Below are 16,084 nucleotides of genomic sequence, written 5' to 3'. Positions count from 1 at the left end.
ATGATAAAAATAACAGTTGAAATGTTTTAATAATATAAAAAAATATATCTAACAAAGAAAATTTTCTTGATTTGATAAATATGTAAGAGATTTCAGTCATTTTTCAAAATTATAAAGAATTAGTAATTCCTCATTATACTAGAGAACTATGATCCAGGAAAGCTAAGGGGATAACAAGACTCTGGACATCAAAATCATAAAGTTATCTAATTTAATTAGTTTCAATATAAAAATGTACATAAACATATTTTTAAATTAAATAATTATTTTTTGATATATTTTATTTTATATAGTAAAAGTATGAATACCGGTAAATCCTAGGTTTTACAGACTGCGGTCCATAAATATTCAAAATCTGAACATTCAACGATTAATTTCAGTAAAACCTAAAGCGTCAACTTCGTTGAGTTCAGCTCGTCCGAACAACTGCGACATCTCCATTTTAAGAATGGCTTGTGTTCTTGGCGAAAATGTTTTGAAAGTATGTGCATATGACAAAAACAGATTATCAATGTGGTCAGGTTTTGTATCAGTTTTACTTTTTTTTTTGTTTTCAAGATATGTTATTACCGCATAGACGTCTCCTGTAACTTCTTTTCTTTTAAGTATTTTTGTAGTTGGTAGCATTTGAGATGGTGAAGTATCAATAAATTCGTTATCTACCGTCTCATCCTGCTCACAAGTTTCATCTACGTGTGATATTTCATGGGTCTGTGATACATTTGAAGTAGTCGCTCTAAGTACTACTGTGTCTTTTAAAAATTCTAAATGAGCTGCCCATGGCCAATTTTGGTATTTCTTAGCAGATCCGGTAGATCCCTTTAAAAACTTAATGTATTTAATATACGAATCACGCAGGTTCTTCCATTTAAGCTTCACAGCTTCACCTGTCAATTAAAACAAAGTTCAAATATATATATAAATACATTTTAAATACAATTTATATTATATTATATACAATTTACATATAAATACAATTTAAATATAAATACTTTATTATTTTTATTAATCACTGTACTAGAGACAGATCATCCACCCCCCATTCAACGTCCCTTGGAGAAATTAATTTATTTATTTATTATTTCAGATATTTGGCAACAGGAGACTCGCACCATACCATAGCATTTTCTTTCAGAGTCGGACGCACTACTGTCTCTAGTATTGTGAAAGAAGTATGTGTAGAACTATGGAATGTTTTACAACTATTATATTTGGCTACACCTACGGAAGAGGTACGAAAACAATCAGAAATTGGATTCAGAGAGCGTTGGAATTTTCCTAACTGTATTGGCAGCATAGACGGAAAACACGTTAGAATAAAATGTCCTCCTAAGACCGGGTCAAATTTTTTTTGTTACAAAAATTTTTTTTCAATTGTTTTGCTTGGAATAGTAGATCCCGACTACAAGTTTTTAATTGTCGATATAGGTAGTTATAGCCGTCATAGTCATAGCAATATTTTTGAAAATTCCTCATTTTATCGTGAGTTCGTACGAGGCAAAACTATTTTACAACCAAAACCTTTACCTGGAACAACCACACCTGTCCCTCATGTTTTCGTCGGAGATGAAGGTTTTAAACTGGAAACTTTTTTAATGCGCCCCTTTCCGAGAGCTGTAGTTGCACAAGACGAAGCAAAAAAAATTTTCAATAAGCGACTTAGTAGAGCACGGCATGTAGTCGAAAATGCCTTTGGTATTTTAACTCAAAAGTGGCGAGTTTTTTTTAGACCTATAGAGTTGGATGTAAATACTAGAACATGTTGTCAAGGCAGCTTGTTGCTTACACAATTATCTTAGAAGTACCTCTACAATTGCAAACACAGATGAGTCAGAAGAAGAGAATATTTTGCCTGCGGATAACGCATTTTCAAACACTCAACGAATAAGAGAGAGATCTAGTATGCAGCCACTTCTGTTAGACAAAATTTCCTTAATTATTTCAATTATTTACATAACTAAATTTATTATTGAGTTTTTTTTTCTAAATAGTTTTTCTAGTTAATTAATAAGTATAGTATCTAATAGTAATAGTAATAATAATTATAGTTATTAATATGTAATAATTGTATAAGTATAAGAAGTAATAATATAATTATATTGTTATTCAATTAATATACTACTGAAAAATTGAAACCAAACGTTTTCTACTTTGTTATTTTGATAATAATTATAATTTGTAAACTATTTTTACTTACTTGAAATATTGAGTATTCCGGCAATTTCATTCCATTTCTCTGCTTTTGTCACAATGTTTTTGTATTCACAATGACTGGTATCATATAAATATGGATAGTTATGTACAAGATCAATTAATTTTTCAGTCTCATCTGCCATATTATATAATATTAATAATAATATTATAATTAATAAAATAAATAAAAGAATAATTTTAAATTTAAATATTAAAAATTTAAAATTTAAAATTAAACAAATTGTGTATAATATTATAATCAAATAATTTTTGACCGCCGCGATCACTAAATTATTACAACTAGACCGCTGCCCGCTGCGGTCGACAGCAGTCCGCCGCGGTAGCCCGCGCTATTTTTAACCACGATGACACAATCAAAGATAATACAGTACCCGCAGCGGGCAGCCCGCGTTCTGTTTGACCGAGCCTTAAGAAAATAAAATAGAATAGTGTAATCATACCCAGAATAATTTTTCCATCTAGTTCAGACTTAGGCAAACGAGATTTGGTAACTCTTCATCTATTGTATGATAATTTTTTCTATTGTTTTATATTTGTATAAAAAAATTATAATCTTTATGTATATTAAATACTATAATAGCTACTATCATATTAAATAGATACATACATTTATATTAATAATTATACATCGTAACAACTATTTTATATTATTGTTAAATGAAACACTGTTAAGAAAAATGGCCCATTTGCGTGTTTTTGAAAAAAACGTTTTTTCTCACAAAAAAATTCTAGAAATAAAAAGGATCATATTGATATGAAAAAAGTTCCATTACTTATACGGAAACATTATGAAAAATCAATAATATATTTTGTTGAGAAGAAAAAGGTTCCATTTGCTTCTTTGGGCCCTTCTTCTATGAAATTTTAGTACATAGTAAATTTATTATTTATATCAATAACTGTTGCTATCAACAACATTATAATGAATTTATGAATTATCATATTATTTTGATCTAGTAATTTTAAGTTAATGAATAACATTTTATAGTTAATATTTTTTAAAAAATTAACTATGGATCAAAATAATATAAATGCTATTAAGTATGATTAAATTATATTATATTAGTATGATTAAAGTAAAAAAACATCGCAATGAAAATAATTGGATTGACAATAAACGAAAACGGTTCAAAGCTATGGGTCATGAGTTTGTCAATAAAAATGGGAAACTAATTCCATCTCGTAAGACTGGTACAGATTGCAGGTATATTTTATAATTTTGTATTTTTGATTAGTAGTTTATCCATTAAATATTATTTACTAAGGATTATTTTTGGTTAGGTGTTCCAGAAAGTGTCTAGAAAGTTTATCTACGAGTGTTAAAAACGGATTGATTGAAAACTTTAATTTATTGGGTTCAAAAATGGCTCAAGATGCATTCTTACAAGATCACATTAAACCTAAAAGTGTTAAAAAAAAGTAAAGCAGGATCAAAAAGTCAAAAGAATTTTTGTTTCACATACGAAGTAATAAACTAAATCAAATTTTTCCCTACAAATATTACTAATTAAAATAGTTTAATAATATGATTTTTCTTTTATTATAATGTAGATTAATATAGGAGAATTTTCGAAAGTTGTTTGTAGAGAAGGGTTTGCAAGTTTCCATGGTATAGATATGAAACGTGTAAGGCATTTAGGACTGTTAAATACTGAAGCAAAATCCCCTTTTGACAACAGAGGTAAACATTTAAACAGAGCCAATGCAAAGTCTAATGAAGTTATTCAAAATATTGATGATCATATTAATATTCTCCCATTCAAAATTAGTCGCTATGGGCGCAAGGGTGAAAGAATGAGGTATTTGCCTGCATATCTAAATATTGTAAAAATGTGTATTTCATTTTTAGAAAAATACTATCCAGCCGATTTTTCATTGATATACAAAGAGAGGAGCCTACAAATTTGAAATGTGATGTACGTTACCATTTTTTCTTAAGACATTTTAAAAAAAATTACAATTATAAGTTTGGACTTCTAAGAAAAGACATTTGTGTGACATGTAGTGAATTAGAAGCAAGTATTGAGTTGGAAAAATTATCACCACTGAAGAGAGAACATATACGTAAGTTAGAAGTCCATAAAAGAAAAGCTAAAAAATTTTATATGAAACTGGACAAAATGACAAAAATAGCTAAAAAAAAAATGATGAAGTTGATGTGCTTTGCTTTGTTTTCAAACAAAATATGCCTTTACCATATTTGCAAACATCTGATGAAAACATCAACTTTGGCTATATATTATGTGTCTATGTATTCAGGCAAAACTGGTAAAAGCATTATGTATTGTTGGCCTGAAATAGAAGCTAGACTTTGAGCAAATGAGGTTATATCTGTATTAAATCACTTTATAAATTAATTTTTAAAACCAACAGTTAAAAAGTTATTCATTTTCACTCACAATTATAGAGAGCAGAACCAAAACAACACAACACTTAGATACTGGCAAGCACTTGTAATAAAAAACAAGTTTGAAATTATAACCCATTACTTTCCAGAAAGGGGTCATAGCTTCTTACCCTGTGACAGACATTTTGGAATAATTGAAAAGTTATAAAGAAGATGTGAACGAGCAGAAACTATTGAAGACTGGGTGGAATTGATTAATATGAAGTTTACAGTTGTTCATTTTCCTGGTTTATTAATGAAGGATTATGTAACAATGTTAGAAAAATATTTTAAAAAAAGAGTGACTTGTACCAACATGAGAAATCTTGTATTTCAAATATCAAAATATAAATGTTATGCATTTTCTAATAACACAAATACAATGGAAGCTCATATAACTATTGATGGGTTTATCTGTAATGGATTCAAACTTTTAAAACCAACAACAAAAGCCAGTAATATAAAATTACCAAAAGTTTCAATATACATTGATAAATTAGGTATTAAAAGTAAAAAACTCAAAAATATTCTAAGCATTACAAAGTATTTAAAAACTAACAAAGCTATTATTATAAGTCTATAAAAGTAAACGATTTAAATGCTAATGATCAATATGACTGTGATGACTGCTTTTTGTTTTTAATATTATTTAATTTTTATATAAATTTGAATAGAGAAGATATAATACATAACTTATAAAATGTTTATTTACTTGCCTCTATATTGTTATTTTCAACTGGTTATTTCAAGCTAATATTTTTAATAAGGATTTATTGTTTTTGATTGTAATATTTAATTTTTATATATTGTTACACTTGTTGAATAGTAATTATGTTATAAAGTTTGAGTTTAACATACTATAATATGATAAAAAGAAACCAAAAGTCTATTAAATGTTTAAGACTATAAGTTATAAGTTTTAATATAAAGTTATAATAAATTATTCTGATAAAGGTATATCCATATTCTAAATTTTAATTTCTTTATTTTATCATAAAATAAAATATACATTTTGTCTATTAATGGTTTAATTAATACTAAATATTACCTAACCTTCTATTAATGTTTATTAGGAAAATAAGTAATTTATAAACATTAATATTTTTGCTTTCCTCAGTTATTAAGTTTCATGGGTCATTCTGTTACGAATATATTTTTAAATAATCTAAATTTACAGAACTTTATAGGTAAAAAGTGTATTAGGTAGTTTGACAACAATACATTAAGATATTCATGATAAATAAATGGTTATCTTTTGAAAATACTATAAAATAAAGTTTTGATTTCAAAAAAGTCCCAAAAATCCAACTTTTATAACCATTTATATAAAAATTTGGCAAATTTATTTTTATTTTTAGCCATTAATCTAATTATTTTTAACTTAATAAAGAAATCTTTTCTCTTAAAAAATATGAAATTGTAAATATAGACTGAATTAAACTGTTTTTTTCTTGCTACTGTAAAATTGTAAATAATAGATTTGGGCCATTTTTCTTATCAGTTTTTCAAATGTTATTGCAAAAATATGTATTATAATTATTTTTGCAGGCTTGACTGCTGTGGCATCTCGAGTTGCACAATACATTTTTAGATCAACACTTGCATTGATTTGCGTTGATTTTGTCAAACAGTAACACCTTATCACTCTATCAGTCAAAGATATTAGCGATACTGCTTGACGAATATCTATTTAAAATTGCTCGTAAAATGATTTTCAATAGACCTGGATACCAATCTGCTTTTTGTATCATAAACTGTTTAATAGTAACAACTTATAAGTAATCACTTAGGTAGGTATATGTTTGGCTTATTTATTGATTGTATGAATAGGTACACGTGTTAAGGTCATTCATAATTATGATTAAATAAAAATTTTCATGAAGTACTTGTTTCCGGAACTAATTAACTCACGATTTGACAGGACTTCCTTTAAGGACTAAGTTATAAAAATTTATTTACTAATATTTTATATTAATATTAATAAATAAATCATAATATTTTGTTATAAATATGTACGATGACACTTTATGTTTAATACCATCATTGTAAAAAATAATTAAAAAGATTTATAAATTATGAGTTTTTTTTGCTCACAACTAAATACTATGTAGGTTATATGTATTATATGGTGACCAGACGTACTTATGTTGTAAGGACTACTTCTTTTTGAAGACATGTCGTATTATCCTGAATAAATGGCTGAAGTACACCAAAAAGTACTTATTTTAAATGATGTACTAATTCCAAATAGAAATTGGTTTCAACATCGTCTAATTATTAAATTCGTAAAATTATCGACAGCTTTAATTTGTATAGAAAAAATCATTGGAAAATATTATACATCCTTATCGGTGTTTTACGAATCTTCACTAATTAACAAATATTGGTGTTTTAAAAAATCCCAATTAGACATTTCTTCATTAAAATCAGTAATGCTGGTTTATACAAACTTTCATGAAACATGTCATGAAATGTTTAATATGTTGAAAACAGATCAAAAGTTACTTAAAGAAATACACAAATCTCAAAAATAATCAAAATGTTGATATTTGTTCCTTTTATAAATATATATTAAATTGTATATCTTATTAAGTAAGTAAATAAAATATTTTGGGTAAAATATGATAATGTGTCAAAAATGCTAAGGTTTTTGATATTTTTTTTTAATGACCAAACGTGTTATGAAATATTTAAAAATATGAAAACAGATAAAATGTGCTTAAAGAAATGCATAGATCTCAAAATATTTAAAGTATTAGTATTTTTTAATTTTATAAATTAGTTTGTTAAATATAATAAATTTTATTTCTTATTAAGAAGGTAAGTTAAATGTTTGGGTTAAAAAATGATAATATGTAATAATTATTAAGGTTTTTGAACATTTTCTCGATTAAAAGTTTATTATTCAAAAAAAAAAAATTTGTTATGAAAATTACACGATATTAGCCGATATAAATGTATGGTATGTAATGTAAGTTATGTTTTAAAATTAATAAAGATTGTTTAATTTGTATTTTTTATCTATATAATATAATAATATATTATATTGTAATACTTATGAGCTTTGTACTTATTTTTTTTTTTTTTTTTTTTGTTCACCATATATGTAGGTAGTTAATAGATAAATTATATAATATACCATCCAATATCTATAATAATTGACGTATTATGTATATTTATTATTTTATATACTTAATGTACCCAAGGTTAAAAGTGGCGAAAAAGAGCAAGGGGGACTTTAATCCATATATCGTTCTCAGCGTTCCATATAGTCATGTACAATTACTAGGTTATTAGGAGTTATAAATAGTTATGCGAATACAGTGGCGTAACTGGGAAAAAATCTATTGGGGACAAAATAATTTATTAATCATGATCAAAATCCTGTCCCCTGTTTTAAATACATTTGTATTGTATGTATTTTATTATTAACTTTCAATATTAAAATGATTATTACAGCTGAAAAATTAAAATTATATTAACTATATAGGTATAAATGAAAATAAAGAATCAAGAAAAACAAATTAATTTTTAAACGAAGAACAAACGTTATGCGTATTTTAGTAGGTAAATAAAACTAAAAAAAAAAAGTAATGAGTAATTACTTTTTTTTTGTTTTATTGTAATTATTAATTACATTAAAATCAAATTAAGAATCCAGAATTTTCAAAAGACTTCCTTGGCATGACGTGTGCAAAGAGAAGAATCATTTTAGAGAAGGTTAAAGCCAAGAGCAGAAAATAAATTGTGTTCTAACCTAAGCAAGGCCGGATTAAGCAACTATTGGGCCCCGGGGCTGAAATTTTATATGGGCTTTTTTGACAAAACATGCTTTACAAAGCTGCTCGGTACGTTCACAGAACGATACATTTTTTTTAACTATTTCACAAATTTTCAATTGCATTATAAAATAATAAAATTAATAGGTATATACAATTTATGTCTATAAAACTACTAATTTTAGTATGGTAAAAAATGTGTATCGGCTTAAAATTGTTTGGGCCCTTTCACTTGGGTACTCGAGAGGGTTTCGGACTCCCCTAAATCCGGTCTTGAACCTAAGTCTAGAAAACTGAACTATATGAGACCTAATTAAAGACTGTTTATAGAACCATGGGTGTGATGGAATCATAGGGGTTATATCTCTAAACCAAGTACCAAATTCAAGTGCTATTGATGACCACATGTTTTGTCTAGCCCGATTGAAATTGATTTTGAGTAAATTTAAGGGGTGGATGTAAGTTCCTAGGCTGGTACCGAATTCCGTCCCGGGCCCCCCTATGGTTCCATAACTGAAGACCGAATTCCGTCCCGGAGGCGGAGCAACTGTCTGAATTCCGTCCTACTACCTGAAACTATGATATATTTGGCAGTAATATTTTCCTTCACATTTTCTCCAGGCTTAGGACTGGCAGCTTTGCTGACATGTTTAAAAATGTAAAATCCGGCAAAACATCCTTATTTATTTATTATTGACATACGGAGCAAAAAAAAACTCCACTTACAGTATATGCCATTTATGTATAAATATGACAGTCATATAAGTATTTTAATAAATTTAAGAGTATAAGTATAATATATGTTATGTGTAATTAGTATTTAAATTATTTATTACTTAAATTATTATTATTTTTTTTTTAATTATTATTTTTTAGATTTGAAATAGGCTGGTAAAAACTTAGACGACACCTGACTTTGGTATACACAATACATAGTATATAAATTGTTTACGTTTTTATTGCGAATAATTGTGATAATACAAAAAAACGATACGCGTGATGTCAGGTGAAGCCTCTTGAAGTTCTATAAAATTGAACTTATATTAATACCGTCCAAGACTAGTCGGGACGGAATTCGGACATAGTTTATCCACCCCCGGGACGGAATTCGGACATAGTTGCTCCGCCTCCGGGATGGAATTCGGTCATTTTCAGCAACCCGGGACGGAATTCGGCGATTGCCAGTTCCTACACGAGAGTAGCAGGTAAAAAAAATACATACGTTAGTTCCTACACGGTGGAAAAAGGTACCTATTTAAGTTCCTACACGGTAAAAACCAGGTACATATGTAAGTTCCTACACGGCGGAAAAAGGTGTAAATATGTATATACGATGTATATACAAATAAATATATGATGATTATACAATACATATAATAAAAATCTCATAACGCATTTTCCTTTTTCACGATTGAATATAATATAATATAACAAGTAAAAAATATAATAAAAATCGCAAAACGCATTTTCACAAATAAATATACGAATATTACAAAATATAAAAAAAATTACATTACGCATTGTCACAAATAAAATAACATAATATACTTAATATAAAAAGCGAAATCAAGTTCTGTATCATTTTTATCGATGGTGAAAAGTCGTAAATATATCGAGTCTGGGAATCGGGATACTATTATCAGCTTGTAGTTTGTCGTATTTTCCAGTGATTTCGTATACGTTTTGCTTTAAATTAAGTATATTTGAATGTATAGTTGTATTAAATAGCTATACCACGCTATACCAACGTATAAAGTTTCAATAACAAATCTAATTATTATATACTTATACGTGAAAATGCGTTATGGGATTTTTATTATATTGTATCATTATATTTATCATATATTTATTTGTATATACATCGTTTATACATATTTACATATTTTTTCCGCCGTGTAGGAACTAACATATGTAATTGCTTACCTGCTTCTCTCGTGTAGGAACTTACTATTCCCCAATTTAAGATATTTAATACATTATAATCTTTTTTTCCTAAATTTTCCTAAAAGACCTAAATTCTCTTGGGTGTCGATGACCAGGGACTTAAATGACAAATGTAGCTCACTTGTTTGAAAAGGTTGGTGACCCCTACTAGAGATGGAATATGTGTATATGTATGGAATCGATATATAAAAATATTCGGTGCAATACATAGATTTCTTACAGGTAAAAAGACGTTTTCGGCGGAGTCGATATATGCCCGATGGTATATTAAATATTAGAAAAATATTCTCGAGAAGAGTATTTGATTAATGATCTATGATAGGGCGTAATTTAAACATTTTCCCTAGGTGATCATGTCTTGTACTCCTTACATCCAATTATTTTATAAAGAAAAACATAAAAAATTTAATTCTACTAAGTTTACACAATTGAGTTACTAATAGAAGAAGTAGTATTTTATCGGATTTCTTTATTTTTATTTTACGATTCTTATGGATATTTACGAGTTTCAACAATAGAACTATAAAATATAGTTTTAAAGATAATAATTCAATTCAAAATAGACATTATTGTTTTTAAGATTTCCGGAGAAGTTGAGTGTTGATGAACATTTTATCGTTTTTTAATAACAAAAAATAACAACAGCAGACTAGTGTAGACATTTCGTTCAGATTGCAGCCCGGTATGTGGTGGTGTTCTACTGATTATACTGATCTGTGCACAGCATACTACTCCGGCTGGAAATTCCGTGATCGGCAGTCGTTCGACGGTGACGCAACCTGCGAGTGATTTTCGCCGTTTACGACGGTCGAATGTCTGTCGCGGTTCCGCTATAGTCACGGTTTGCCCGGTTCTAATTCCGTTCTTATCGTTTCGCCCCGCGACCTCATTCGTCGCAGCTCTCGCTATGGAAACCGATTGCCGAGAACGATCTTATACATTGTTGACGGTACAATATGTCGTTCGTACACCCGCCCGCGTCGGTCCAACCGTGACCGGACACGTAATTTAGGGGGCGGTTGTAGCAATCGTAATGTAGCGACCACCAATAAAGACGTTCGGTGTACACTGGGACAATGTTCAAGACGCGATCATTTTGAAGAAGGTTAATCTCGCCCCCTCCCCCGAAATTGAGCACCCATTCATGACCGTGTAGCTCGGTCCCGCCACCGGGAGGCCATCGCCATCGTCACCACCGCACGTGCGGGGTGCCACGCTATCGCGGCGCACGGACAATGCACGCAACCGTTATCTATTGTAAATCGCCGTTATCACGACGAGCGAGTTTTGTCGCCCAATCCAACTTTTGAACACCGCGTGTCGTAACCGTCGTCGTGATTCTTTCGTTCATCCTCGAGCTATTGGTAACATTGCGACACACCGCTTCGCGAGTCGAATTTCGTTTCACATCGCTCAAAAATCAACGACATCCGACGCGGAGTGTCCGTCTCTGTTACCGAAGACGCACTGAAAACATGCAACTGAACGACGAGAACAAGCGCAACGTCCGACTCGGGCTGCAGACAAATGTGACCACCGATGACGCTGCTTCCACCCCCGCTGCTGCCTCTCAAAACGCGATACTTAATGGCGGGGAATATTCGGAAAAAGGGCGCGGTGATGGTCAAAAATCCAATCACAGCAACTATTTCAAGAGACCGCCCGTAGATCAATGTAGTTCGTCGTTTGGTAGTTCTAAACAGCATGCGGCGACAAGATTTCAGTCTGGGCCCGGTCCTCATGATCGACAGAAGCGCTATCCAAGCTCCGGACGTCATTATAATCAGATTGTCCGCTGGTTAAACCAGACAACCAAAAATGTGTCAACACCAAATAGCCAATTAAAGTACGGGGAGAAAAGTTGCAAGTATTTTAAAATGGACAAAAATGATCCTCAGCATACGACAACCTTTGCTTCTGGATCGCGGATCGATGTCAGCAAAATAAATCATCAGATCGTATGTCAGTCTAAAGACTCAAATGAATGTACTAATGCCATTTTCGGTTCTAATACTGAGAATCAATACAAGTCTGACAAACAAAATTTGGATCATAATTCCGATTTATGTGAGACGTCTGGTAATCTAGAAAAGTTACACTTGATGACTGCTGCAGATTTTGATCGTGATAGATATGCTCGCTATGGTGTACATGAGTCTGAAATAAAAGATTATGTGCGTACAATAACATACTTGAATTCCATAGAATACTGTGCTAATAAGTTCATTAAGGTAAATATTAACAAATTATTTAGTACACATAATCCCTATATAATTTTCTTTAAAAATACATACAAGTATTAAATTAAGTATAAATTAAATTAATATTAATATTAATATTAATATTAATTAAATTATATTAATTAAGTATAAATACAAGTATTTTCCTGTAGAGTAGGTAGGTACGTTAGCAAATTTGTATCTTACCAACGAAAAGGTTTTAATTGATATGTATAATTACTACTTTAAATATTGTTTTTTTCCTATTAAACCATGCAATTTTTGCATTTGAAAGTCTTTTATAGTTTCACTTGTCGAAGAATATTTAAAAGATTCATTACATTGATTTTATAACATTAATTTTTTGATTTTCATTGATAATTTACTTTTGAATAATCAAGTATATTTTAAAAGGTTGACTGCCATAAGTAGGGTAAATTGATCCAATAAAGACTGAGGAGATTGCCACTATCATTTTTTTATAAATTCTTATATTTTGATTTTTGATTGAAATAAAAAATATCAATTTTACAAAAAAATTTTATTTTATTTCATAAAGAAACATTATATCTCAAAACTATTTCATAGAACTTCTAAGGAGGCCACGTCAAGGTATTTTTCTATATAAAATTATGTATTACGACTGAAGACCCTACAATGCCTGATAGTAAAATATACAGTAGGGCTATTAGATTCCTCGAAATAATAATAGCAAGTCTTGTAGTTTTAACGTGGCAGTCAACAATACTTGCAAAAAAAAATAAAAAATGTAAATAGTAGATACTATAAGGTAAATTAAAGTTAATTGAAATTAATTTTTAAAGAATAATTCTTATTATTTCACATAATTATTATGTTTCATTAAAATTATTTTTTGAAAGAAACCTTGTATTATATTTAACAGTTAAGAGTATGTCATTCTCATTTATAATGTTTGTACTGTAGTTTTTATGACAAAATATAATTTTTTATGTTGTATATTTGTAAGATAATGAAAACATGTGCTGATGTAGTGTTTTTTTTTGTAAAAGAAATCACTAGAGTAAATATTATATTTATTTTATATTTTATTAAAATGTATATTAATTATTAATTTATCTTTTTTTTTAGAATAAAGTGGTTTTAGTTATCCGTGGCGGTATTGGCTTTTTACCATTGTTATGTGCTCGTAATGGATGTGCCAAAAAAGTGATTGTTTTAGAAGAGTCAGCTTGTATTGAATATGCTCGTCAAATAGTTAAAGATAACAATTATTGTCATAAAATCACCCTAATTCAAAGCAGTGTAATGAAAAATTACAATACTATATTTATTATTAACAATTATATCAAACATTTTATAAATAAATTGTGTATGTGTAACTTCATATTGTGTAATGTTCATTCATAACATTAATTTTTATTTTTATAGGTACAAAACTTAAAAGAGTTGCCACATGGACTTACTCAGGTTGATGTTATAGTTTCTGATTTCATGGGTGACTGTATCATTAGTCAAGGAGATCAAATGGAACAAGTGATTGAAGCAAGAAATCGTTTTCTTTCTCCAAATGGTTATTTAAATATAATATCTCTATAATAGAAAAAACTATACATTGATTTTAATATTTATTAACTTTTCTTTAGGCATAATGATACCTAAAAGTGTGTCTTTGTATGGCCAATTGTCAGATCAAAGACGAGCCTATGAAAATCGTCGTATACGCAAGCTTAAAACTAAAGAAAAAAAGAAAAATACCAATTATCCTAAATTTAGCAAAAAAAAGTTGGAATCTGAAGAAGAAGATTGTGATACTGACAGTTCTTCTGATTCAACGTGGTGTTCTTGGTGGAAGGATGTTTATGGGTTTGATATGAGATCTAAGCCAGACACGTGGATAGATCAATTTCCTGGTGATGAAAATTGTTCTGGTTCAAACAAAGAGTGGTGTGTGATGCCAGAACCACTCATTGCTTTTTTTGATCCTTGCCGGGTAAATTTGCATATGTTTTAATATATTTTTTTCTATATGTGTTTTTGTTTGATTTTTTTACCAAGTAAACAATGAAATGTATTTCTTTACTTTTTATTTAAATATCTTAAATTTTATTAGTTTTTGAACTATTTGTACGTATGTATATGTTATACAGTATAAATGTTTAATTCACTTTATTAGTATTTAACCATTATAAAATATAATTATATACAAGAAAAGATAAAATTATAATTTCCAATGCTATTTAATACATATTTAATCAAAAAAAATAGCTTTATTCAAATTGTTACCATAAATAAATTTATTTTATTTTTAGACTTCTGTGTACCATTTTTATTTAAATTTATTTTATATATATGTAGATATAATTTACATTTTATTTTTGCATAAATGATTTTCAAAATATTTAAATATGTATTATAATATTTGTGTTTTTGAATTTTTAACCAACTGATTTAATTTAATTTTGTAAACAATTTTATTTGTTTTTAGGTAGTGTCTAATGCTTGTTTAATGGTGGAATTTAATATGCTCAGCTGTACTATTGCAGAAGTACGACATGTTGAAAAGAGAAATTTAAAATTTGAATGTATTACACCTTTTACAAGTGCTAATGGGGGAGATTATGCACACATGCTAGAGCTATTTATGATAGTTGATTTCCCTAATGGACAAGAACTTAGTAGCAAAGGTATTTTATTTTTACAGTATTACTAATTTTATTTTATTTGTTTATTTATTTGAAATTTTATATTCTTATTTTTATTGTTATTTTTTATTTGGGTATGAAAATAACTATCTCATAATATTTTTGTAAATTTATTTGTTCGTTAGATTCTGAAGAAATAGGATTTTCAACATCATGTTTTTCTCCTTGCACTCGATATAGACAAACTGGGTTGTTGTTACGAGACCAACTATTAGTTGAAGAAGGAGATGTGTTTATACTCAATGAGTTTCATATGTGGCGTGGTCCTCAAAAACGTCAAGACAATAAACTTCCTGGAGTAAATTTTAAAAATAAAAATTCTTTCCAGAGATCTGAGACTGAAGAAAATTTAAAATTGAGATTAAGATATACTTTTGTGAATAAATATTTAAAGGCAGTTGATAGACGATGTGTTTATACTTTAAAGAAGCAATTATTTTAAGTTTGTTGAATAGTCTTTTATTTGTTATGTTAAAAATAAAAGTGTATACATTTTACACTGAAGAAAAGTAAATTTTTTAACTGTTTTATAAATCTAGTATTACTCATTTTAAAAAATATAAATAATTTCATAACTAGGTATTAGCTTTTATTAATTAATTTCTTTATAATTTCAAAATTATTAATAACATATCGAAATGAGAACTAATTGTATTCACTATAATAAATAAGTTATAAGTGTGATAAGTGATATTTTATGTGTCATTCATTTTATTATATGAAATACATGAGCAATTTTCTTTTTATTTCTTGTGTTTAATTTGTATAAAAGAGTTTTACTATAATGATAGTGTAGGTGACTACACACACTAGTTTTATTTGTCTGTGTACCGTTAAAAGCCCAAACTTGGGGTGGTT

General features: G+C 28.5%; 3 protein-coding genes across 3 annotated transcripts; 2 read left to right on the top strand and 1 right to left on the bottom strand.

Moving 5' to 3' along the window:
* Window positions 1–63: 63 nt before the first annotated feature.
* Window positions 64–2,376, bottom strand: LOC112682104 (transcription factor Adf-1-like). Its single transcript, XM_025552598.1, has 2 exons — window positions 2,198–2,376; window positions 64–887 (listed from the first exon to the last, which is right to left on the bottom strand). Exons 1-2 carry the CDS (start codon window positions 2,334–2,336, stop codon window positions 364–366), a joined length of 663 nt encoding a protein of 220 aa, XP_025408383.1. The 5' UTR covers window positions 2,337–2,376; the 3' UTR covers window positions 64–363.
* Window positions 2,377–3,271: 895 nt separating this feature from the next.
* LOC112682383 lies at window positions 3,272–5,124 on the top strand. The gene is made up of 3 exons (XM_025552963.1): window positions 3,272–3,418; window positions 3,496–3,680; window positions 3,766–5,124. The coding sequence occupies exons 2-3, from the start codon at window positions 3,588–3,590 to the stop codon at window positions 4,120–4,122; spliced, it is 450 nt and encodes a 149-aa protein (XP_025408748.1). The 5' UTR covers window positions 3,272–3,418; window positions 3,496–3,587; the 3' UTR covers window positions 4,123–5,124.
* A 6,282-nt stretch (window positions 5,125–11,406) lies between these two features.
* LOC112682491 lies at window positions 11,407–15,729 on the top strand. The gene is made up of 6 exons (XM_025553108.1): window positions 11,407–12,554; window positions 13,653–13,826; window positions 13,953–14,094; window positions 14,168–14,514; window positions 15,010–15,208; window positions 15,352–15,729. The coding sequence occupies exons 1-6, from the start codon at window positions 11,799–11,801 to the stop codon at window positions 15,666–15,668; spliced, it is 1,935 nt and encodes a 644-aa protein (XP_025408893.1). The 5' UTR covers window positions 11,407–11,798; the 3' UTR covers window positions 15,669–15,729.
* The last annotated feature ends 355 nt before the right edge of the window (window positions 15,730–16,084 follow it).

Source organism: Sipha flava, unplaced genomic scaffold (assembly GCF_003268045.1).
Source record: "Sipha flava isolate LNK unplaced genomic scaffold, YSA_version1 103_pilon_pilon, whole genome shotgun sequence".
Classification (NCBI taxonomy): domain Eukaryota; kingdom Metazoa; phylum Arthropoda; class Insecta; order Hemiptera; family Aphididae; genus Sipha; species Sipha flava.
Note: the sequence above shows the minus strand (reverse complement) of the source record. Positions and strands in the feature narration are given on the sequence as shown.